This window comes from Excalfactoria chinensis, chromosome 2 (assembly GCF_039878825.1).
Source record: "Excalfactoria chinensis isolate bCotChi1 chromosome 2, bCotChi1.hap2, whole genome shotgun sequence".
NCBI lineage: Eukaryota > Metazoa > Chordata > Aves > Galliformes > Phasianidae > Excalfactoria > Excalfactoria chinensis.
Genome location: NC_092826.1, coordinates 107,712,698 through 107,740,064, shown reverse-complemented (window position 1 = coordinate 107,740,064; position 27,367 = coordinate 107,712,698). Strand labels below are relative to the sequence as shown.

Below are 27,367 nucleotides of genomic sequence, written 5' to 3'. Positions count from 1 at the left end.
CTGAGAGTAACCCCGAGCACCACTCAGTCAAAAGTTATCAGGCTGATCTCCTTAGGGGTAAAAAAGTTTAAAGAAAAAATTAAACTCTTTACTTAAAAATGACAAGTAATGACAGGCAGATGGGGAAAAAAGGGAAACATTGCCCTCCCTGAAATCATAAAGCTTTGAATCTGTACTTATCAGTCTCTGCCACTGAATTCCAATTTTTTGGATCAGAGACCTCTGTCAACCCTCTGAATTTCTCACAGACCACTCCGTACTCTTATCATAAGTTGTGTAATTAAGGCAAGATGACTCCGCAGAGCAGCTGCAGATGACTTACCACAGCTTTGCGACCACCAGCGGTTCACAGGCCAGAGTTTAAATGCTGCCCACATGCCGCTTTAGAGCACCGTGGCTAGAATTTCCTGACAACAAAGATAACATTTCTAAAAGCATCCATGGATTTAGGCAGCCCAAGTCCTTTTATAAAAATGTCTTTGGCATTTTGAAGCCTTAGTGGATAATTAATGTTAATTAATAGGTCAGGCTGGCAGGAGCTTTATAAAATTTTATCCTGAATATCTACACTCAAAAACTCGGACACTTTCTTTTTTTCCTTTAACTTAAAATGAGTATAATTAATAATAATAATAATTAATATTTAATGTAGATGCAACATTGCTACTACAGAGGCACAAAACCAACCAAACAAAAACCTTCATAAGCAACCATTTCATTCTTTTTATCCTGATTTCTTTTAATAGCTGTTGTTATGGTATTAGCAAGACGTTCTGAGATACAATGCATGATTCAAATATTATCTCAGCCCATTAATCCCCAGCAAACTATGCAGTGCTGCTGAGAAGCATGGCACAAGATGCAAGACAGGCTATGAAGTGCTAAGCCAAGCCATCTCAAGGCTGCGGCAGTCACCACCATGCCTTGAAGTCCACAGGGCCCATGTAAGCACTACAAATCCCCCTTAACACCGTTGCCTCATGGGTGACAGCTCTGCACAAAGTCAATACAACACAGCTGACCTCTGATGTGCCCTTCCTCTTTGCCTCTGCCCCTCAGTACCTGAAGTGCACAGTCACCTCCTATGCTCTCTTCCTTCCACCTTCTGAGGAAAATGCATATGAACTTCTTGCAGGGTCTTGTTAAGCCCCCCTGCCTATCCACCACTTTGGCTGCTGGTTTAAACAAACGCTCCGACTCTTCTGATATTATGAACAAAATGCAGGGGATCTAGAATTTTTGGTCCTTTGTCTTAATTTTTGTGACATGATCTAATTACAGACATTCAGTGGTGCCCTCTAATTACCAGAAGAAATGAATACTGAAAGATGACCCTTGTCTTCCAGGATTCCATCCCCTCTCCCCCCACTACCCTCCTCATGCCCTCTTCATCATGCCTGTTTCAGGATGAGCTTTTGGCACACCAGGCCTTCTTTACACACACTGCAAGCAGTATGTGGTGTGTACCAGATGTATCCACGATAAACCATTCACTAGAGGAAAAAAATAAAATAAAAAAATGTGATATAAAGGAAATGCAATGAACATATTTTAAGGGAGAAGGAAATTTTGGAAGACTGGTGTCATCAGAGTTTGAAAGGAAATAGTTTCTCTGTGGGAAAAGATGACATCAGATTGCATGCTTATGTCTTGAAGTTTCCTACAAATATATCGCGTTTTCCTCAGCGTTGCTCATTTCAGATACAATTACTTGCCCAAGATAGCAATTTAAGCATTATAGCACAAAGAGCTTCTTCTGTTCAAATAAACGTCAGTAACACTAAGTGTCCATAGCCTCGTTTGGGTCACTTGAGGCATTTTACACTGCTAACACTACATCCCATCCTGCTAATTGGGAGGATGCAAAATAGGTGAATCACAACTGGCTGCTTAGCCCTATATAGTTTCAGTAATACTTTATGCAAAAGCCATAAACTGACTATTTTGTTTCTTCCAAGTTGCCTATTGTGACTTTTATAAACAGGAACCTGGCAGCATGTCAATGGTGCAAACTGATTTCCTTTTCTAAATACAATTTTAAAAAGCAAATAAACAAAGTTATGCCTGCTAATGAAACATTATATGCCATGCTGGAGCTAGTTTTTCTCAAACGTATTCTCTAGAGCAGATGGAACACCAATAAACACAAAGCAACAAGCCCTTTCATAGAGTATGTTTAGAAGCAAATACATTCTCCGTAGAACTCTGTCTCAGTAAAAACTGGCTTATATCTGTAATGTGTCTTGGGGACTCAATTACGGTCCCATTAGATTGCCATAAACAAGGGAGCTTGCCATGAATCTCAAATGGAGAAAGGCTAGTAAGAAACCTTAAAACAGAAATTTGTTAGTAAACTTACTAGGTGCAGTTCCTAGAGGCCTTAACTAAAAATAAGACCTTATTGTGTGGAAATCTGGGTTATAGACACATTGATGGGCTACACTTGCACACAAGTCTTGGAGTCCAAACACAAAGCAAGGACAGAGAAATGAGGAAAAAGCAGTATGTGTAGCCAAAACTCAGGACTTGATGGAAGGGCTCTTTTCTCCCAGTCCAATGTCTTATCCACTACTTTGCACAGTTTTTTCTATATCTAATACTTTACCATGAATTCAGAAAAGAAGGGCGTTATTTTGGTGGTGGTGATTTTGTTTGTTTGTTTGGTTGGTTGAGTTTTTTAGGAAAAGCAAAGGTCAGAAACAGTATTATAAGCTCAACTCAGATTTATTTTCCTACATTATCATTTAATTTCTGTTAATTGGGAACAATGCACATATAAAATAGGCACCCAAAGAACTTTCTTAAAGTAGGTGCATGTCAAGTTTTGACGGAGAGGCTATTAGACACCCAAAAGCAGCTGCCAGATTTGGAGGCCAGTCAGAGGGTAGTTGGAAACCTGGCTTTCCTTTCTTTATTGTAAGGAGTTTTGTTTTTATCCGTCATGAAACAGAAAGCTGAGGGGGAGGGCGGCAGTCCTCCAGCAACTGCTTTAAACAAGCCTTTGATAACACTAACTGAAAGCACTAGGCTTTTCAACATTATGCAAACCATTTATAATCTGTTAATAGCAAATTCCCAGAGACAGCACTTTGGCATTTAAATTTGTTATATTTTATTTAAAGCTTCTTTGAAATTCTCATCATTGATTTCACTGGCATAAGTTATTGGCATCATGCATGAGTTACAGCAGTGGCTGCTTGACTGCATTCAATAACTAGAACATTTTTTTAGACAGAGCACTTGGTAAAGGAGAGCAAGGATGGTAGCAACGAAACAGCCAGTGATTTTCCATTCAGGCAGTTTCAAGCAGAAAACCAGAAGGCTTAATTTTTCTGCTAAGAAGTCAAGTGGAAATGCTGCTACCTTGGTAATAAAATACACCTCCAAAATATTCTTTTAACTCACATCCACTGCAACAGTTAATGCTGGGCCTGCCTGGATAGCTCGATGTGAAAAATAACACAAACTACTGGGGAAGGCCCAGGAATCAAGGTCAATGGTGGTATCAAAAAATATCCAGACAGAGCATCTGCTTCACAAAGGGTGTCATTTGGGTTGGCAAGTGAACAGGTAAGAAGCAAACAGTTTTGATCAGTACAAATTATACAAGAAACACCAGAGCATCAAGCCAAGTTAACCAAGTTAATGCAACAAACCTTCTGGGAGATAATGACAGTGGCAAGCACGCATTTTGTGGTATCCACAGCTGTTTCTACCAACTTTAGGCTGACATTTCAGGAGACGAAAACTAGTGCAGTCTAGATCTTGGACTGAAAGAATCTAGAGAACTAGGTTCATTATTTGGAAGCCGTTCAGGCAGTTACCTTCTGTACCTGCAGACAGACATGATAAACAACCAACAAGAGCAGAAGAGCAAGAAGCCAACAAGGGTCCTGGAAAAAACAGGGTTTGTTGTCCACAAAGGCATGCAACTTTGGTATGAAAGTTGCAGCTTGCAGGGACTGTTTAAAGAAGAGTTACAGCAAGTAAACTTGGTGACCAAGGTAGCTGGTTCACCACTAGTGAAGCTGGAAATCTCAAGACAAGAGAAAGAGATCAGAAATGCAATTCTTTGGGCTCCAGAGGTGCTCTGTAGGTCAGGTACACTGAGAACTGCTGAGCTGTCTTCCTCATTCTACAAGGATTTCTGCATAACTTCAAATTACTTCATATTCCTCTGCCTTACATGTAATACAGGATGAGTATCTCCACCTAGAGAGCGCTTGGAAGTGACAAGAGAATAGCTTTTAAAGACAGTATACACCTAGAAAGGCAAAATAATAGAGCAGCTGCAGAATGGAAGGAATTTTGAAGGGGAAAGAAACAAGTACACACACCTCCACAGAAATTCAGAGTAGAATGCATTCAAACTCCAGCATCACAGAAATGACAAGATCATAACCCAGACACCAGTACCTAAGCAAACCAGCAAAAATAAACAACAGTCCTTTGGTGATTAGAAACAGGAACACATAGAATGACATGTAAAAAAAGTGGCATGCTTAAATCCAGATAGCATTGCAAGATCTATTCTTCAGATCATCTGCAGAAAATTGTATCCAATTTAAGCAATTCTGGTTCTACATCCAAATCTGGGCACCAAAAATCACAAGACTAAAAAATCTTACTGAGGTTACATGGTGGTGGTAGTGGAGGGAGTGAATTCGCAAAGTAGGACACATTTTGCTCTGCTTCTCTTTTCACTGGAGTAAACAGAGAGAACAAACAAGCAGCACTATATTTGATAATGCTACCAGACAATCATCCAGATGTACACGCTTCCAGTCATACTAATTAAATGCAGTGTGGAGCCATCCTGGAGAAATTATTAAGTTCCTTCAGAGTATTATACACTTCTGAAAGGCTTTGGTGAGGCTTTGCTCTACCTGAGGAGCCAGAATGCTCATCTTTCTTTCCTTTCCCAAGTAATTGGCCCACTTGTAATGATGTAATCCAGCTGGACAGATAGCATTGTGTTAGGAGGCAAAACTTAATTTAAGCAATGGAAAGCAGGAGTTTCAGCTGAGCCATGAAGGAAACGGGGCAAGAATTCATCCTTGAAGAGCAAGTGAAGCACACACAGAGACATGTTATTTTTCCTGAACGCTTTTCTTCACACAGCAGCTTTTGCCTATAAACAGAATGTCAATGGTATGTCTAAAACTGATGCTACTCAACACCTGAAAGCTAAGGGACAGAGGAAAGGGAGTAAGTAGCACCAAAACCCCATTCTCACAAGTGGCTAGCTAATAGTGTACTGGCATTAATGAATATCTTACCCTGGAACACAGTAACAACCCTACTCATTGTAAATCCACTTAGCCAAAGTAAGACTGGAAGTTATCACTACACAAGGCATAAAGCATAACTGCTGTGGACTCCAGGAATTACTGCTGGATTTTTTTTCATTATCAGAAGACCACAGAAAGGACTATAGTCTGGAAATCCATTTGGTTCCATTGTCTGAGCACAAGGAAATAGGTTTTCTAATAAGATAACACCCTAAAGGTGATATTGTGCATGTTTTAGACTGTCTATCAGCTCTCTAGGAAAATTACTGTGGTATAATGCCTCATCACAGACAGTATTTTTAAAACTTAACCTGAAGATTGTTTCTAAATATAATAACCTTCAGCATTCCCGGTAATAAGTAATGCAACCCCTGTGTGATACTGCAACAGTCATTTCTCAATTATCTTACAACTGAATGCTTAAATTCTTCTCAAATACTTGGCACAAATTATCAGATTCAAGATCAAAACCTCAAAAGCCAATTCTATCTGTGACTCAGCACAAGGTCTTCTCTAAAATGCGGGACACCAACACACATTTCTGACACACAGTTGTGAAAGTGTTTGCAAAGCTTAAAGCATTGAGGTTGGATTACTTGAGTTGGCCCAGAATTCTACCTAGTTTCATGCTTTCAAAATATATCAACAACAAAAAAAAAGTCAATGAGCTTATCCATATTTAATAATTATGTCTCATACAATAAGCCCAGAAACTTTAACAATCCCAGTAAGATTTATTAAGTATTGCCAGTGATGCATAAGTTTATCATTGAAAGGAAATCTATTCATTACAGAGAGAAACAAAAGAGATGTAAACCCAAAGTTCAAAGTTTAAAAAAAAATAAAAAAATAAAAAAATAAAAATTTGTGTGATAGTAGAGAATATTGTTGTTCTTGTAGAATATTTGCTTTAAGGCAGAAATATGATAGTCTGAATTCTAATAAGATATGATTAGAGTCAGTGATGCAGGGAGTCCAAAATGATTGTTCTTCTTTCAAAAAGGACAGACAACGCACTACCCTACAATACTTGGTATGTTTCTTCTTGCAGTAAACATTACTAATGCTCCTAGAGAGGGGCTGACCTTGCCAACCAATTACATTATGCTAATTTGTCTGTTACTATAACTCCTACAGAGGCATTCACAGCTCAAAACAGGACAGAGATTTATACTGTCTCTTCCAAGCTGCAGACTACAAACATTAATCTCTCTTTCTCCTTCCAGTTACAATTCTACATGGCAATATCTACATGCAGAACCACTTCACATTCAAAGCAACAGTTCCCACCAGCTTTACTCAACTTAAAAGACAAGTCATGACCATATCTTGCTCTTTTAATAACTGTCACTCTATCTAAGAAAGCATATGCTTAGTAACAGCTGTTTTCCTATGAAAACATATGGTTTCTCATATGCTTTTGAAAACACCACAGGAATGGATTCGCTTGCTAGACACTAGTGCCATGTCACAACATGAAGCAACAAAATCATTGAAAGGAGCTGCAATATGTTTTCCAAGTTATACCCATGTATTACAAAAATAAGTATTGTTTCAAAGCAACAAAAAAGATCACCCAGCTGAAAACATTCAACGTAAAAGTAAGGCTCATAATTTAGGATTTCTGTGCACTACAGTATTAGTTAAAGATGGAATCAAAACACTGGTCTTCTACAGACATACCATATTTCATGCAAGTACTTTGTAGTTCATATTGCATCATAAGAAAGACCCATGAGATCTGCTTCTTTTAACTGCTGGTGAGATCAGAAGTTTTCCTAACATGTTTCGATTGCAACTAGACCAACAGAAAATAATTGTGTCACAGCAGTTTAATAAACTACTGTCCATCAAGTAAACCGTAGTAATTGGCCTTACATGCTTTTCTCCCTTTGTATTGATGGTTTAAGCAAATACATTCTCTGTCATATTTATGGCAAGCTAAGTCTATCTGCAGTAAGTTGCACTTTAAAGAAGAAAAAAAAGAAGCTAACTTTTTGGGCTACTTTATCCCAGATGTGCACAGTCTTCGGCCAGACTAAACTGAAAGCTAAATACTTTAGTAAATAAAAGTTGCACTTGTGGTTTTAAAGCTCATTTAAGCAGTAACTACATAAAAAACTTACATGCAAAAAGAAAAAAAACTGAAAGTGTTTTAAAAATTACAGTGAAATTACAGTTCAAGAGGAGAGCAGAAAAGCCTCCATAAATATCTTCTGAGGAGTTCTTACAGAAATTTCCTTCTGGCCCCCAAAATAATCTCAGAAAGATGTCCGCAGAAAAGAAAGAAAAAGAATTTCTTTCAACTTAGTTTATGTTCTAAGATCCACATCATCATGAAAATCACCCAAACTGTTCTCTAAGAGCTCCTGAACATAGTAGTATCTCTAGGTAGTATTAGAATGCCTCTCATATAGTTTGAAAAACTTTACAGCTGTATCTTTATGGCAGTTAAATACAAGGTAATGCACAAAAAATCCCCCACCACACTCAAGTGTTACTGTTTTAACATTAACAGAGATTGGACATCTATAGAAATGCACAGAAATCTGTATTACTGACTATACAGTTTCCAATAGCTCACACTGCACAACACCCTCCCCATATTCTGCTAAGTACTTTTAAGAAGGTGCTTAAGCACATGGTACACAGAGGTCAGGAAAGTCAATGAAGAGCAAGAACTAGTGAAACTACTTTGTCAAACTGAAGTACAGCCCTCAGACATCTGGACCACTCCCTTCTATTGGTTATAATTACCTCTGCACAGTCTGTATAAGGCAGCATTTGCTTGTTGGGCCCACATATCACTATATTTAGCATTAGCATAATGGTAGATACACAGTAAGCCCATACTGTCCTCTGGCTCTTCATCTTCCTTCTAAAAGAAGGCAACAAGCAAAGACTTCCCAAGTTGCCTGGGCATAAGGGACATAAGAAAAGTTGATTCCTCATGCAACTGTTCCTACCAGGAAGGATTTAGTGCAAAGCAACAAACCTAAAAAGCCCTTAGGTCTGTGTACAGAAGTGAGGGAGGGAATGAAAAGATACTGCCAATGGCACTTCACAGTTAGAGAAAAGAGCTTGTTACAATAGGCAGAGACCACAAGAAAATTACGAAACCACCTGTAAATATCGACTTCTTTATACAAGCAAAGTGCTCAGTACTCTCCATTCCAGAAGATAACTGAGAGCCATCTTCTGTCTAAGATGACTCTTTCAAGCCCATATGAGCAGTAAGGCCAGAAAACAAAGTGGTGGCAAACCACTCATATGTGGCACGTCAGATCTGCAATCTGCGAGAAAAAGATTCAACACAAGAGTACCACAGAATCAGATTTCCTTCTTCTGTATATGACACACCCAGAAAGAATGGAAACAAAAAAATAATAACAATAACTATTTTTTAAAGAAAGAATAAAATAAGGTATAGCCTGCCATTCAGGATTTTCATATCCTGCCAATAACAACAGTAAACTGACCATTCCTGCTTGACTTAAACTTTTTATCCACAATCCTAGATCTTCATTAAAAAATAAAAGAAGAATGGATTGATTTATAAACGTACATCTCATCTTTCCCAACATACTGACTAGTTTTGTGTGGTAATAGGTATTTTTGTAAGGCAGAGTAATGTGAGAAAACTTAAATGTATATACAACAAAAGTTACCATTCAGGACATAGCACAAAAAAATAATGTACAGAATATATATATATATATATAGTTCATCTACATTTATTTTCAGATTCAGAACATTAGATCTTCCATGAAACCACTTAATTTTCTGCTAATGACCAACATGTGATATATTTCTGATGTCTGCAAAATTTAATTTTCTACTCATTTTCCAGTTGATGAACAAAAGGAAACTGCTCTTGCTGCATAATTAACATGGCTTATACTCCTACCATGAGCAGCACATACAAGGCTATCTCCAGACTACTTTTATGAAAAAATCTTATCTGTGACCTTCCTATGGATGCAGGGATGAATTACATCATGTAGACTCTACCAGGTTCAGAAAATTTCACTCCATGCTAGAAGTGATCAAACCCTGATTACTTTATGTACATATATCCTCTGTATTAAACCACATTTTTTAAATACACAGTAAAAGGAGAGTATAGTGTGAAAACAATTGGCTGCTAAGGCCTTCCAATCAGTTCAATGAGTCCACGTAAGAAAAAAAGCGGTCCATTCACCAAGTTTTGTAAATTCTCTATTACAAGTAAAACTTTTAATGCTCTCTGAATTAACTGTAAGTGGTGGAATCCTCTCTGCCTGATAGCAGAGAGGGAGTATTTAAAATTACTGGAGTATTACATTGCTTTTCACAGCAAAAGGGGTTGAGGGTGTCTAGCTAGAGTTACTCACTGAAGTCAAAGTGACAAGGATCTGATCCAAACAGTACCTATACAGGCAGCACTTCAAGTTCCTTAGTTTCTCGGCTCTTTTACACTGCATTAATAGTCTTTAAATGTATCAACTTTGGAACAAGCAGAGATTATTTAATTTTATTTATATATATATATATATATTTTATTATTATTATTTTATTTTTTTTAAGAAAAACAAAACCAAACAAAACATGCTGCAGAATTAGGTTAGTAATTTAATCTTGTTGGCAATGTAATAGTCATGGTATAATCCCCTGCATTATGAAAGTAATTGCCATAATCATAACCTACATTCAGTTATTTTTCTACAGTGCAGCTGTGGCAGTTTCCCACTACTAACCTGCCATCCTATCACTGAGGAGACAAGAAGGGGCAGAAAGCAGAGCTCACAAAACACTGCTACAGTCCATCCCTCTGCCTTTCCTAATAGCAAGTGACTCCCCATCCCAGTTAATAAAGAGCTCCTTGTCCCTCCATTATGGAGTGTAATCTTTAAAAGATTACATTCTCATTTGGGAATGAGCCAAGAGCCAGTGGGAAATTCTCTAGTAAATTGGATAGGGAGACAACAATATGAAGGGCAGCTGGATGAGAGCACATTTTTTTCAGGGCATTCCTGTTCCTCTGGTATTATTAGAAGTCCTGCAGTCTTGGTTCTTTTCATTGCTGTGTTGTCACGATAATGCTATTCAAGAAGGGGATACGGATTAACTGTTTTCAAGATGGAATGCAAGGAAGTGAATATTGAAAAGCATCGAGAAAAGAGAAGGAAAGCCCAATTATATTTTTTAAGTCTTACCGTCTTACATAAATACAAGGGAAGTGCACTGTGTTGTGAAACACTGTATTAAGTGACTCAAATACAAATGTTTGGTCTTGTTTTTACTCAGACTGCCATCAGGAAGACAGTTTGAGCCATCCATTGCTAAGAGTATATATACTAAGAAGCACTTTGAAACATTTCCTTCATTGTCCCTTTTCCCTTGCCTTCATCTTCCAGCAGATGCATCAGCTCCATGGAACCTGTTTTCCATCCCACACTACCTGCAATCCTAGATGAAAAAACAAACCAAAACAACATGGGGCAGGCATCCTTATTTCATTTGCATACAGAAGGATGCCAGTGAATGAAATAAAAAGCTGGTGAGATATTAATTTTATTGTTCTTTAAAAGTATTTTCTGAGGATATGACAAAAAATTTACGTATGCAGTAGACTGGATATATGCTTCACATTAATTTGGTCAATAATAATGCATATATACTACTGCCTTTGTGCCAAGTTTTGTTAGAAAATGAAATCTCAAGAAAAAAAAAAAGCTGAAAGAAATTACGCTTTTAATGAGCGGGTTAATGAGCATTTCACTAGAGAAATAAGTTTTTAATCACAACATGAAATTATAATTAATTACATTTCATGAATGAAAAGAAATCATTTATTAGAAGGGATTTTAAAAAAGAAAGTTGTAACAAGAGTTTTCAAAAGATTATTTTTATTCTTAGACAAACCATCAACTAAACTGCAGCTTTCTTCACCTACAGAGTTCAAGTAACAATAGTTACCCATATTCAATGCAAGGCAGTAACAAAGATTAAAACAGAGGATTGGTTGCAATTTGGGAAGTCCTGATTCAGCAAACTATCTCTATTCAACAAGCCCCTACACACATGCTTGAAGTTAGCCACATGTTTAAGAACTATTGAAGTAGATGGTCTTTGGCCTCATTTCAGAAAAGCATTTATATACACATTTAACTGTCTGAGATCGATGAAGCAAAGAAAAGACACTGGGATAGGGGAAGTGTACCTGAAAAAGATTCAGGCCAAACAATAATCCATAAAATAAGAACTTATGTGTGGAGGCGTAATACACTTAATGGCTTTCCTAGTTTTTCTGAAATGCCTATGTTGGCATTCACATCTGCATGAGTTTACTGTATTGGAACGAAAAAATAGTATTAATGATAACTATGGTAACTACTTGTCATTAGAGAACCAAGCCTTACATCAATATTATGTGCCATGGGATGTGAAGACTTCAGAGATAAGAGTATGAGGAAAATCAAATACATTTCAAAACAACTGAAAGCAGAAACGACAATATCCCTTCTTTCTCTTATTCAGAAAAATATTCTAATACTTATCAGATGAGCATCTCCACCTCTCCTCTTGTCAAGGGATGCATTTCTACATCTTTTCTCAACATTAAGAGGAAAAACTGACTCCATTTCCATGAGACATAATTTCATCATCAAATCATCCACCTGCAGTGCCCAGCAGGCCTCAGGCTGCTCCATATATCCGGCTGTTGAGAGAGGAATTGCTGAACTGTGGGACAGTCCTTCAGATATCCAGCTTACCAGACAATAGCTTTTCAGATCAAGACATCACAAAAATCATGCACCCCTTCAGCAAAGTCAGCCATCTAACCATGCTCCACTCCAGGGACAAGGCCTATCTGGAAATGAACTACAAGGAAGGAAGGAGCATATGATGAAACTGTGGCAGTGCTGGTGAATGGGAAACGGGTGAAAAATCAGTGTCACAGAGAAGCCCAAAGCATCTATGAATTCTATGATACTCAAATTTCTTATTTTTATGGATACTCCTCAGCTCTCCCTCTGTATAACTGATGTTCACTTCTTCATTGTGAATGCTCCTTTCCATTTTCTTAACCAGGTCCTGACTAAGTGTTTTATATAAGTATTGGTGATTGGTACTTCTTTTCACGCCTTTCCCCTTTTCAGCAACCCATACTTTCCTGTCTCCTCTCTCCCATACAGTGTTAGGACATGAGGGAAGACTCCAAAATCAGACTCTGCCATCAGTAGGAATGACAGGCAATTTTCCCCATTGCTAGAAAAATCAGGTCTGAGACAAAGGAAAAACTGCTGCAGATAAAAACACAGAATGAGCAGGTGGGGCAGCTTTCTTCCAGGTGCCATTGCTGCACCACTTCTCTGTGAGAGTGGTGAAGCCAAAAGCTACCCAGCTGCCTTTCTGTCTCAACAGCAAGCACAGAGAACAAAACAAAAAATGAAGAAAAACCTCTCCTCAAATGAGGGAAGAAGAGAAAGGACAAATCTCTCTTAATGTAAGAGGGCAAGCCACTCTGCACACACACATTCACTTTAATGTATGTTGAGAAAGAGCTGAGTGACCTAATTAGCTAATGACTGCAGGGCACTTTTAGCCTACCAAAAGGTGCTGTGGCATGGAAGTCAAGAACCTCCATCATCACATGCATTACAATTGGAGCCTGTATAGTTCAGAGCCTGACATAGTCTCTTAATGTGTGTCTTTTTATGTTGATGGCAGTGAACTATTTTTGTGTTCGTTCACGTTTGTTTGTTTTTTAACTGCACTTCCCTTTGCAGTTCTCACTTCAGGTTAGAAATTCCCTTTCTAATAAAGAATCAAGTACACTTGAGCCTGTGTGTCTTTTCTTCATCGGTGAACAGCATCCCAGGTTTTTACCAGCCTTCCCTCTCACCCATCTCTCAGGTTTTCTAGGAGGAGAGGGAGGAAAACATACTTGCATGCAGAAATACAGAATACGGTTTGCTTTGTGATTGTAACTTGGGCATTTCTACCTGAACTACAGCTTCTTTCAGTTGATATCAGAACAGACCTTTAGAAAATAAAGCATAAAAAAATAAGAGTTTCCAAATAACTTGTGGCATAAAATCAAGAGGGGCAGTAATCATCTTCCAGAATTCTAAAGAAAGGAAAAAAAAAAAAAAAAAGACTTCTCCAGAAACACAACAATTTTTCTATCCCCACTGAGCATATTTTTCCCTCAAGATGATTTCACTTAATAAGAGTACACTACAAACAATCATTAGGCAGGAAAAAAAGGGTCAGGACAGGGATAACAAAGATGAAAAAGAAAACTGCTGAGAGTTCACCTCTGCTGTTTATTTTGAGGCACCCTTAGGATTCAAGTGGGACTACGCTCATTGTATTCAAAGATTTAGTTCTTTAAAATACAAACAAATCTGGCAAGGGCCATCAACCAGAAAAAGTTCTCCTCATAATCATGAAATAATGAAATAAGGTCAGTTCTTGTTAATTCCTTTGTATGACAATAGCAACTCCTCCACTGATTTTTAATTATTTTTTAAAGGTGAAATTAAACTTTCTTAAGACTAATGGCCATTTTCTGCAGGGACAGCTTTTTTTTTTTTTTTTTGGCTGTGCTTTCCTTATCAAGCTTTTATACAAATTCTGGGTTAGCACAGTCTTCTTAGCAGCTTGTAGCCATTGAAAAGCAAGGCAATAATCCATCTAGGTCTAAGGCATTTTCATAGAAGTGATGCAGAGCTGTGTCAATTTTAATGTTATGCTATGGAGAGTGCATGTAGCTCTCTCCACTTTAGAGGATTAAAAGTGACCTCTCTTACCAAAATCAATAAGGGCAGCTTGCTGTGACTAATAGGTTGTAGAAATTCAAAAGAGGCTGTTTGTAACACTGAGTTCATTCTCCCTGCCCAGCCCCAGACTGGCTGGCAGATCTGCACTTTGACATGTACACTCACGTGGCAAACTAATGTCTGTTATCCTCTCAGGGACCGAGCAAGCCACACACATTTCAAGGAAGAAAGCAAACTGGTATTTATTTGATAAGAGAGGATTTGGCAACTTCTGTAAAGAAGCATGCGAGAGAAATCAGAATAATAGTTAAAATGTTCAATTTTCCATCCCTGATACTGTTTTTAAAAGACCCTGACATATTATCAGGACCCCAGCTAAGTAATCAGTTTCTTCACATCTCTCTATGAACTGAGATTTTTTTCTCATCTCTGAGGAAAGGCATTTTCTTCCTTCAGATCTTTGCCTAGCTGCTAAAGGCTATAAAAAAAAATTCAAATTCTATTAAAGTCAGCGGAGCTGCCCCCACAAGGTATGAGATTATACACCCAAAAGTAGTAATCATTAACTACTGTGGCACATGCTCAGTTATTCTGGCTTAAGCACTACTCCTTCAGTTACTCTGAAGCACTTCAGGTCTAACGGTCAAGTTTGGTGGCTTTTAGTGAAAGAGTAATTTTGTGCAGTACTGGAAAAGGGTCATGCTACAGGGTTCTCACAACTGGTAGAAAGACAGTTTCCAGTTTTTCATTTTGTAGCACTAAAGGCTACCAGAAACTCACATCAGGACCTCCTACCGTAGAGTTAAAATACCCTTATTCTCTTGAATGTTTCTGACTTCCAATTTATTTTGCTTGAGGTACAATTCTTTTTAAAAAAAAAACCTCACCCACAGTACTTAGCGTGTAGATATTTTATCCACGTAACAATCACCATCATTGTCTATATGCCAAAAACATAAGATTTGCCTTGGGGGAGCAAGGGAGAAAAGGGGCTGAAGTGGGAGAAACCCAACTGTAAAGGTTTAGGAGTCCCTACGGATGTTTATAAATAGACGACTGCCATGTGCAAAACGTGAAAGAAACCCAGTCAGAATTACAACTCATTGCCATTTTGAAATCTTCTGTGTCCACTTTGACAGTAGAAAAAGTTATAAGCAAATAGTAAGTCAGGAAATTATTAGCATTTGAATTTTGGCAAAATAATAAATATGTAGGGGTATAATCAATAAATAATAGGAAAGAGCCGCAAGTGAACCCACCAATTAATGATAAATAGGACTTGGCACAAAATAACTGCCAATGTGGATCTCATTAGATGACCATGGAACCTGTTCCTGCAGCAGCCCTTTCAGAGGCAGGGAAAGGTGAGGTAACCAAAATGTCTGCATATCCACCCCCTCACAGCTCTGGAGCTGCAGGATTGCAACCACCTGGGCCAAAATGACAACCTTATGCTGAGTGAACGCCATGCCATGGTTCTCCAGTCTTTAATTGATAGGTTTCCTGTTCTCAGCTTTTGGACCTTTGCTCTGGAATTCCACCTAAACAAAGATAACCAAAAATGTGCAGCTCTCCCAATCTCACTGGAGAGTAGGAATTTCTCTCTCCTCTGCTCACCTTTTATTAATGATACCTCTTAAAGGGAGAAGTGCCCCCAAGCAAGGAATATCAGTTAAACAGATAAACAGTTCACACACCGGACAGGGAGAAGGAAGAGGGGAAGAGACCCTGAATTATTAGACTAAAAACAGACACAGCATATTAATACAAGGAATAAGCATATGGTTCTAATAGGCTTTCTTAAAATGATTTATCAGCTGTGATTAAGCCCTCAACCAGCATGTCTATCTTCATAAATAAAATAAGAGTGCACCTTGCTCTGAAATATATCAGCAGTATCTTATTACCTAACCAACCCAATAGGCTGCAGTCCACTTAAAATTTGGCTCTTGGGAGCAGAGTTTGTATTTAATTGCAGAGTGTAAGCTCTAAAGAGATTGCCAAGATTTACAGGCTTTACCTAAAGACAGACTTACTGAAAACACTACTAGGAGCAAGGTTTATCCCTTCATCGTATGCCATAGAGTCCATGCTGCTGAAATCTGAGCATGTACCAAGAAAGCTGTGCCATTAAAAACATTCATAGGAAGACCAAGGCAAAATGCACAACAGCTATGCAGTGTTGTTCTGAAGGAAATATCAGAATGAAATCAGGCAGTCTTCCTTTTTTGGGGATAGCCAAAATATACAAAACGCAACTAAAACCCAAACATTACAAGAGAGTGACTCAACTTCATTGGGACAGAAACAATATGAAGCAGAAGGAAAGTGGACTGTCCTTACTGAGCTCTGCAGGATGATTCATCAGCTGGAATTCAGAAGAACATGGAAGGATTATGGCTAAGGAGATTTAGCTCAATCAAAAACGTATGCCCTCAAATATTGTCTTTCTGCATGATATAGGCTGGAAAAACACTCAGATCTTCCCTCAGAGCATGAGGATCTAAATTCAAAAATCCATTCAAATATACTCCATTGCAACAGAAGAAGATAAGACAGACCTGCCTGCCAGCAGAAAAAAAATGTACTGACAGAAGCAAGCGAAGTTAAAGTCCATTCCTCCAAATATTTTTGAAAGGTCATGTTATGAACTCTGTTCTCCTGAAAGTTTTTCTGTGCGGTTCTGTAACAGTTCAGCGTGCTAACAAAGTGCTTGGAGTAAGTGTCTGAACTACAGATATATGCTCAAAACATAACTCTCAAAGTCAGTGGACCAAAGTGCCAACTGCAGAATTCCTGTATAAAATATATCGCCACATGTCTACCATGAAAGCTCCACACGTTAAGAAAAGCAGCTGAAGTATAGCAAGTCTACCCATCTGGAGAGAGGAGGAGAGCATTCTTCCTGTCTTTAGCAACACTGAACAACAGCTGATAAATCTTTAACAACACATGGTTTGCGCGATGCCCTGTGCTGAGACTGAGGAGATATGGAATCAATCCGAGGCTCTGCCACAGACTTCCTCTGCAATTTTTAGCACATCACTTGAGTCCAGATCCCTTATGGTAGCTCAGTGATTTGCTCCTGCTTTATTTCAGTGAGAGCAAGACACCAAAATGCCTTTGAAGATCCCTATCAATCTTTTGAGGCTACAGTGCTAAAGATGTTTAAGAACCAAAAGATACAGAAAACTGCTTGCTTGGTGGAACAGTGGAAGGGACCCAACTGCCTTGGAAATAGCACTCAGTGCTTGCAATTCTTTCAGGAGCCTGGTGTACTACTATGAAAGAGCTCTGGAAAATAACATCTTCTGCAATCTCCTTTTCCTTAGAAGGTAAGAAAAAGAGCGTTCCTATTCTCCATAGGAATGCTGCAAAAGTTAATAAAAGGTGACTATAAACCAACAGTAAGTCCAAAAGAAGATCAGTAAGTCTTTTTAACTTGATGGAATTAGCACATATGAAAGCTAAACCCATTGGAAAACTTCTGATACAGGGTGATAGTGTATCTTTACAGTACCTGAATGTACCACACAGAAGAAATGCTATGAAATTAAGATACTCACTTTGACACACATACAGATGTTACATTCAAAGTTTGGGAACTGCTATATTTCAGTCTGAGTCTCGGGTAATATTTTGGACTTTGAATTTAAGAATTTTGAATAATTGCCTTGACAACAGCTTAACTGATTGATAAAGCAACAGGTTGAAGCTATTACTATTCATTCCTACAACAATGGTACCCTAGCATTTAAGTGCTGTATTAACATAAATCATTCCTAGTCTTATTTTCCTCTTGTTATAAGACCCACCATATAATATATTCAATCACAAGAGGAAAATGGGTAGTCAGAAGGAACATCGACTTGAAAAAAGTATGATTCTCCTTACATGTTTAGATAAATGTGTGTATGTGCGTTTATGATTGCATAGTTTAAATACTATTAGGAAGCATTTAAATACAAGCTTTCTGCTGTATAATGTCAGTCAATGAGAATTGTTCTGGAAGAAGGCTTATGAGTGTGTTGGTTTGTATTATTTCATGAGTGAAATACAGCTGTTTCTAAGCACTTGTCACTGAAATGTATACCAGCACAATATTCTTGTTTCATCTCAACCAGTCCCGTGGGGTTTTAGCATATTCACAAGGTAAGAAAGGAGCTAATGGGATTGCTGTAGAGGCAGGGCACAAGCTCAAAAGTTATACCATTCTTCATCAGCACGCTACAGCATTGACACTACCTCCCACAAGACCACACTTAAAAGGAGTTCAACTTGCAGGTACCTTATGCTGCAATACTAGAAACTGAACTAAAAACAAACAAACAAACAAACAAAAAACATTGTTCTGTGCTGCACTTTAATCACATGAACATATTCAGCCATAATTTATTTCTCCACTGGACTATTTCATTTTGCTGATACTTCTCTAGCAGCAAGGTGCCTACTGTGGAGCAGCACGCCTAGAACAGGAGCATTAAGCCAAGCAGAGAACTTGCTGGCTATGAGCTTTCAGAACTGGCTGTGAACTTCCCACATTATAGTCAAGCTCTATATATAAGTAGCTGTTTACATATTATCTTGATGTGCTGAATACTAATTAGAAGATTGCAAAATGGCAGGATAAGCCTTCGCAAGTAATGCATGCAAATTCCAGCAGGAGTTAGAATGTTACTTTAAAAATATTTCCATGTTGAAAATGTTCAACTCACTACTTCTAAAGGTTACTTTATATGATATTTTACATGTCACGCTGAGTGTAATTCCATTATTTCTTGTTCCATGCAGGAAGGTGAGGCATAATGCATTATAATGAATCAGGTCCAATTGTTCAGAAATGAATCCTGCTTCCTCCCTTCTTTGACAATTCCCTCAGACCCAAACACTTAAAGCATGATGTGACAGGAAGGTCTATCCAGCAGCAGAAAAGGCCGTATTTTCAGGTATAACCCGTCAGAAGTTCTTTAGATACTTAAAAGCTCAGAGCAGTGTAAGCCCAAAACAGGCAGCTAGCAGGAAGAGGTGCCAGCATATTCTAACTTGTTGACTTGGGTTGTAAATTTTGTCTTTGGCAGAGCTGTCAGTGCTGCAAACCTCAAGCTCCTAAGAGCTGTAGTATTTACTGTTTTGAAAGTAGAAGCTTTATAGCTTTTACCTATATTAATTTCAGTAGTGAATTTGACAACATCTTTGTGTCAGGAAGAGTACTGTTAAGATACTGCAAAAAGCTTCTCCCATATGATTACCAACATGTTTATTTCTAATCTACATTCTTTGCCTTCAAGCATTGGGTCTTTCTTGGAAGAGACCTCGTGCTAATATTTAATGGTATGAGTAATCAAAGTGACAAAACAAGCTGACAGCCTCATTTCACAGAATTGTAAAGGCTAGAAGGACATATAAAGACCATCTAATTCCAACCATTTGCCATGGGCAGGGTCACCTTCCCTTGTAGGGGGAAACAAAGCTGGTAAGGGGTCTGGAGTACAGGCATTATGAGGAGCAGCTGAGGGAACTGGGATTGTTCTGTCTGGAGAAGAGGAGGCTCAGGGGAGACCTTATTGTTCTCTATAACTACCTGAAGGGAGGTTGTAGTGGGTGCCTCTTCTCTTGTGTAACTGGTGATAAGGCTAGAGGGAATGGCTTCAAGCTGCACTAGGGGAGGCCCAGGCTGGACAGGAAATACTACTTCACTGAAAGAGTGGTCAGGCACTGGAATGGACTGTCCAGGGAGGTGGTGGAGTCACCAGCCATGGAGGTGTTCAAGGAATGTTTAAACATTTGATTGAGGGACACGGTTTAGTGCAAACTATTGGTGATTGGTTGGACTGAGTGATCCTGTGGGTCTTGTCCAACCTTAGTGATTATGTGATTCTCATTTCAGTTCAGGTCCAGGGCATCATCATCGTTACTATTACTTAAGTCCACTCAGTCCCTAAGCAGAAGACTAATCCAAATGTATTTTAAAAGATGACTCTTCATAGATGAGCTTACAGTCTTTGCAGGTAAGACATATAAAATATGAGAGGCAAAAAGAGACACTACCTCCACTTAACACAAAGAGAAAGTGATTTGTTCCAGGTTAAACAAGTGGGATATTAATGCACATGCTTTCCGCTCAGTACCACCTTTTCCAGAAGAGTACTGTAATGGAATGCACAGCAATGACAGCACAGCAGTAAGATCCCAGGCTTCAGCAAATGAGCATCTGCTCAAATGCAACATCCATGGGCACAGAAATAAAGAAAGAAGTTGCTCACCTTCAGATCTCAGGTACACAGGAATCTCCAGAGAAACACCCTTGTCTCCACTGCCAACCCATAAATACAGTCTGGGGAGAGGTAGATCCTGGCTCATTCAAGTGTATTACTTGCATCTGAGCTCCCCTAGATTGGCCTTCCTTCCCACCAGGTGCTCAATCACTGGTTTGAGCCGTTAGCATTTCTGCTACAGGTACACACATTGTTCCTAAAAGTTTTCGTTCAGCACTTCACAGCTAATTTGGATTGTCACCAGCCCACATAACCAGTTTAATCACAACAAATTCTCATGGATTGCTGATGGGCTCCCACATCCTCGGATTTGTATCATATCTTTGAGTTTTCAAATGATGACTCCCAAGGACGGGGGGAAAAAAAGTGTTTTTCTCTTACAAGATTTCAGTGTCATGCTGTGTGCTAAGCCACAGCGATATACTAAAATAAACAAAACTTTCTTTCAGAGCGCAAAGAAATTAACCTGACAAAAATATTTTTGCAAGACTTTTCTGTGCCATGAGTAAGTTTTCTATGTTGCTGGTGTTGATCTCCAAGCACTGGTAGGTCCATTAGGAAAATACTACTTTGCACTTACTCCAGGTACAGGCTGCTAGAAGCATTTTGTTAGCAATAGTTACAGAGGAGTTCCTTTTCATTTGTGGCCTTTGTCTCTTGCATTTGCATAAAGCCCTGCTGGGGCCTGCTTCAAATTCCTATCTGTCAGTTGGTAACATAAGAATGAACATAGAGCAGACTAATTGAAAACACAGAATGAATGTTACAGGTTAGCTAGCCAGTACGAATTTAGCCTTTCCTTATATTTTTATTTAAATGATTTCTCTCTCCCTCCTCCCATCATCCATTTGCACCCTTAAGATCACCAATGCCAGCTGAGCAGATAGGTAGAAGGAGTGCAGAACATCCAGAGGCCACTAGACACCTAGTATCATCAGGTAACCTGATGCCCTTTTGTAGGCTTTAATCACATTATGCAACTACTTTTTGTGAGCTGAAATGGACTCTGCAACACCAAACCTCATAACTTAAAGCTAGTTGCACAGAAGTTCATATCAGGAGATTTCTACCCATTTCCAGTTCCCAAAAACAAGTGCCACATAAAAAGAACCACCTAGGAATCCTCTTCAGTACTGATGATTTGCAGAGATATAGGAATATGTAGATGTTCCTTGATGTTGGCCAGTTCTCCACTCTTCAGCACACAAGAAACTACTAAAATTTATAATTAGATACATTTATTATATTACATTACTGTTTCCTCACATTCATTATACATGTGAAGTTGTGAGGGTCAGTGGTCAGTCTGGGATATTTTCCCAGCCTTTGACCACAACTTGGGCTCTCATATTTGGACTTCTTTTTTGCTCATCTTACTATGTCACAGTCTCTCTCCTCTTCTCTTGTATCTTCCCCAATCTCCCTCCTTATAAGCCACAAATTTCTAGATTCCTTTCCCATATTCTTTCTATATGCCTCCTCTTCCTTTATCTCAGCAGCCAGTGTTCCCACTTCTTCTAAAAAGCCCTCTAATGCCTTCACTTTGCAGACATCAAAGTCAAAGTACTTCAGAGATCCCTAAATGCTGCTACCTCCAGATTTCACAGTCCCCAGCATCATCTCACATGTGTGAATTTTGAACTGGACAGCAAAGCAAGTGACACAACACAGCAACTACAAGAAGCAACACCTATACATGATGCATTTGCAGCTGGAGACAAAGACACATGAAACTAATGCTGAGGCACGCACTAAGGAGAAGTGCCTTCCAGCTGTAGCACCATAGCTGCTGTGTGACCTTTCTTTCCTACTTTTAGTCTATGGTATTCAAGTTAGACAGAGATTACTGTGAGAATTAAGTCAAACAACACAACACCCAATAGGTGGAGAACCTCAATGGCAGGGGATGGAGCATATGAATTTCCAAGGGCTGCAGAAAGGAGAAGAGAGAAAACAGAGGCACAAAAGGCAACACTGTGATGGGGAGGCACTGGGCAGCTTGCTGAGGGCTGATGGGATGTGAGAAGCCCCCACGATTAATATGTTTCAGTTCTCAGAAGCAACCAGATCTTTGGATGCTTATTTGAAATGTTAAAACTTCATGCATTACCTCTTTGCTCTGTAGTACATTGAGCTATTTCACAGTTCCTTGAAAGTTTTAGCATCTCTTTAGGATGCCTCAAAACACTGTAATAACCTTCAGGCACATAAACATACACAACCCCGTAGAAAGTGGTCTACAGAACTCAACATGAACTTACAGACACTAAAAGTAATAGAATAACTACTTCAAAACTGATACATTATTTGCTAAGTTAAATTCCCATCTCCCAACCCCAGCATGAATACTTTGTGATAAATAAAGACATACAACAAAGCTTACAAGAATGACAACTAAATCCAAGGATCCATTGTGATGCAGAGAAAAGATCAACACTGCTTTTTAAACTAAATGTCTCCTCATAATCTGCACTTCCCCATAATGTATTTCAGCAAGTCTGCAATCCTCACTTCAAAAGATGATATAATTTTCCCAAGCCTCTCCCTCAAGAGGTGTGTGGTTTTTATTATAGTTTACTTAAAAGCAGAGACTTGGAATCAAACGCTGGCAAACACATTACACACTTTTAGAAACTTAATGCTGGCTTTTCTTTTTTTGTTGCTGTTGTTGGTTTGGGGTTTCTTTTGTCAACTGTTAGGATCCTTTGAAAAGCATGTCACAACTTAGAGTGCCACCTAGTTTCTAACTCAAAGGTTACGAGCTGTTAACAGGGTTCAGTCTGCTTTCACTGTGACTATTAAGGGAAGGAAAGGTTCTGCCTGCTGACACTCACCCTTTTGTTGTTTTCTTCTTCTTGTGCCTTCCTAAACTCGTGCTCTAAGGAGCAGTCGATGTCGTTGAAGAGGCCCACTTCCTCACAGTTCTTCAGAAAGCGTGTCGGTGTAGGAGTCTGATCTGAGAATATGAAAAGAAATGATTGCTGATATTTACTATTTGAAGTAAAGGGAGACAGTCTGCCAGCAAAAAAATAAATAAAAAGAGAGGTTCTAGCTAACCTTTCCAGGCTGCCCCACTCCTACCGCACCATCATTAAAAGCAAACCACACAGCACTGAAGTCTGACATTGTATACTGCAGACAGACAACTCTTGCCAGCAGTGTCTGAAAGCAGGCAGCAGTCATCGTTCAACCAGAAAGAAAACAGGCCAGATTTTCACAGAGCATGTAACACAAATGTATATCCTTAACATGTGGAAATGGTCATTATAACTATGCATAAACCTCCAATAAAAGGTGCGTGCAAAACAGCGGACAGACCGCATTATAATGCACATTTATACTGCAGTATGCAGGTAACTGTGGCAGGCATGCACTAATTCATGCCTTCAGAGCTTGAAAAAACACTTCCAAAGAGCACGCGCTCTGAAACACATGGGGCGTTAGTCACGGTATGAAGTTCTGCTTCTACTGCAATTTTCAAAGAAACAAAACGACATCAAGAAAAAATGAACTTTGACGACAAATAAGCATCCATATCTGTTTTATACCTAGAAGTTGCTGATAATACATATAAGCTATGAGATCTGGACTTTTTTCTACATCTCTAGGAATTTTTTTGCCCTTTCAAAAAATCCAGGGAAGGATAAGATTATTTTGAATCTCACAAGTTGTAGAAACCCAAGCAGGTACAAGATTTTCATCCTTCTTTTCAAAAACCTGCACGACAGATGAGCTAAAGTGCCCTGTAGAGCACTGCTTGAGCAGTGACTTTGGCTGGTCCTTGCCCAGGATATGAAAGATTAAGCCAAAACCTGGGAACCATGGACTCTTCCAAGACCAGTTCTGAGGCAACACCATTTAGTCTGAGACAAGTTCTTCACTACTGCACATCAGCATCCACCCAGAACTACAGTACAGAACCACATTAACAAAAGCTTATTGACAAAACCTTCTCTTGCACGCTAGTTTCATATTCTCAGTTTCATGTTCCATCTCAAACTTCTTTGTAGTACCCAATTTTATGGAAAGACTGAGCTGTCTTCAAAAATCAACTTCTGCATAGTCATAGACAACTACCCTATTGTCTGAAACTCATTCTTTAAAGAATGAAAACTGTGTCATGCTAATCCCAGTTGCCTATACCGGGCCAATTCTGACCTCAGAAGAAAGCTTCCCACTTCAGTGAGCTTTGCGAAGCTCAATCAAGTTCCAGTATTTCATCACTACAGGGAACAGTTACCAGACACAATAAACATCACATGATCAGAATAGAAACACACAGCAAACCCTAAACAAAAGGCAGCAAGAAAGGAATGCATTCAAGAGGAAATGCAGTTTCCACTTGGAAACTAAGCGATTGGGATCCATCTTCTCCCCTGTAAAACCACAGTGAAGCTGATTTTCACCTGTAGAAGGCATGGTTCTACAAGTTTGACTTTCTTAAATAATATAAGGGCTAACACACTGGTTTACATTTATAGTTCTGATGAAACAAACTGAGGTAACACAGAAGGCAAATCCTTAATGTTAAAATTCTGGTTTGTTTGTTTTGGCTTGAGCATTATACTTGTGAGCGTAAAGGAAACAAAACTGAAGCATTTGGGAATGCACACATATTTATCTATTAGTTTTCGCAGTTTTTTGATTACTGCATTACCAGGCAGAAGCACAAGGCTTCCCAAGAATCTTACAAGAACTCAGCATAAGGAGCCAAGTCAGTGAGGTGCTGACACCATGGGGCCTGAGGGTACTTGGCACTTTACAGATCCATACCCTAAACTGAGGGTAACCTTACTGATCCCAGTAGATTTTCACCGGGAATGCCTTTTGACTATGGACTAGAATTTGCAGTGGAAGTGAAGTGTACTGAAAAGGAGAGATAAAACAAGTATTACTTTAGTGAAGAAAAAAAAACACGATTGCTTTGTAGAAAAAATACAAAAGTAATCTTTGCCAAGTCGGGCATAAAGGGCATATAGGTATTTGAATGTGAGGCAAATACATGAAACACCTTATTTTTAGAAGTGGCATATTCATATCAAATAAGTAAGGTATCGTTTTCATGACTGAGGTGAGAAACCAAGTTTTCTTTAAACCTCCATTAAATAAATCCATTTGAACAGTGAAAACAAAACACCCAGAGGAAACATACAAAGGCTTCATATTGCTTTCTTCTATGTGTACGAAGAGTGTATCTTCTGCATCACAAGCAGACTGAGATAATCTGCTCTGTTTTGTTATCTGCAGTGGGCCACACCCAGTCTTCTCAATTCACTGCTTCATTATCTAAAAGCATTAAAGCTGGTAGTTGAACTACATTATTTAGATCACCAACATATTGACATGGTAATCTTCAGTGACTGCATCAGTCTTCCTATACAGTTGCCATAGCTTCTTTGATTCAAAAATCAGACTGGCATGAATTCTAAATGTGCTTTTATTAAACAGACTGTCCCCCTCTCCTCACCTCTCTGTCAAGGAAGGGGAAAAAAAAATACCATGAAACTACCATCATGAACTCCATTCACAAAAGCTTCTGGAAGACAGCTCAGCCAGGTGTAAACCAAGAGACAACTTTCTGCCTTGTTCACCCTTTAGCATCTGTAGAAACCAGAAGTCCATGAAACCTCTCTGTTTGTATGACAGCAAAACTGATCAGGATCCAGACTCTAAAGCACTGAGACTTTGCACAATAATTATACTACACATCCACTTATTTCAAGACTTCATGGCTACCAAACCCATTGGACTTTCTTTGCTCCTAACACAACTATTTAGCCCCTGGAAAACAAGCTCTTCCTCAGGTGGTAGGAGAATTTGTAGAAGAGTTTACTCAACACCACAATTATCCTTAAGCATAAATTAGGTGTGCCCTTGTTTTAATTGAGAACAATATTACAAAGGAGACCCTAGCATAAGTTACACATTCAGGTCTCCTAGAATTAATAAAATATTCCTAATTCTCAGCACTTAAAAATGCATTAATAGTTCCAACAGCTTGTGCCTGACCTCACTGTTCCCTGTTTGGTACAAACAAACCTTTTGTTGCTATCACTAGCGCCCACAACTATTGGAGGCTCACTGAGAACAGGGCTCTGATTTGTTGTAATTCAGCAAGTAGATGTGCCAGACCCATCTGGACTAAAACTCAGACAGAGCTAGCACTACGCTCAGCATTCCTGCTGAGGACACGCATTACTGTACAAAGCTGTCCTGCATGCACAGTGTTATCCACACAGCCCTGACTTTCAATGGCCCATGCTGCATTTTTAACTGAGCATCTTGGGATTTGGCTCACTTGGGGTTAACCCTAGATATCTAGCTATTAAATTAACCAGCCATCCCAATCCAGTCCCATTGTTCAAACAAAAGTCTTTCCATCCCAGCTGCCACCAGCACTCATTTCCTTGGCTTTCAGGCATCTCATCTACCTATGTGTGCTATCAGACTGTTAGTTAGCAAGTTAATTCTATCTAGCCTTTACCACTAGCTTGAACACAGAACCCACCGAGCTTCAAACTGGGCAATGAATATTTTGTTCAGCATATTACTCAGATGAACAATCAGCCTCTCTAATAACATAGCCATAGACAGAAAAGCTTCAAGAAACAAAGTTTAAATAAACCCCAAAAGTGTAAGTAGACAACATAGAAGTATCAGAGCAAGACCAGAAGGTCTAACCTATGCAAATCCCAGGCCAACCTATTCCTTCTTAAAGCAGAAAGGTCAGCAATCAGATTTTGACTTCAACTTCTCACACAGAATATATTTGGGCTGCTGAACATTTTGAAAAATATGTCTTCAGTGTTTGGAGTGACGCATCTTTGTTCTCTGAACATACTGAAAATATGCACTGTAAGGCAATAGGAATTTTTTCTTTAATAAAGAAAAAGAATCCTTTAGGTATTCACCGTGTTTGTCTGTGTGGCTGAGTTTGCGTGTGTGTTGGTTGGTTTGTTTTCATTTTAATTACCAAGATAACAGTCTCAGATAAGATAACAGTCTCAATATTTTACTTTCAAAATAACAACCT

At 38.9% G+C, this 27,367-nt stretch overlaps 1 protein-coding gene across 2 annotated transcripts in view; it reads right to left on the bottom strand.

Annotated features, from left to right (window-relative positions):
- CREB5 (cAMP responsive element binding protein 5) overlaps positions 1-27,367 on the bottom strand; it is a 244,479-nt gene that overhangs the window by 171,982 nt on the left and 45,130 nt on the right. For both annotated transcript variants that reach the window (XM_072328199.1, XM_072328198.1), the window contains one exon: positions 23,169-23,290. In XM_072328199.1, coding sequence (XP_072184300.1) covers positions 23,169-23,290 — 122 coding nt within the window. The remainder of the gene's footprint in view (positions 1-23,168; positions 23,291-27,367) is intronic.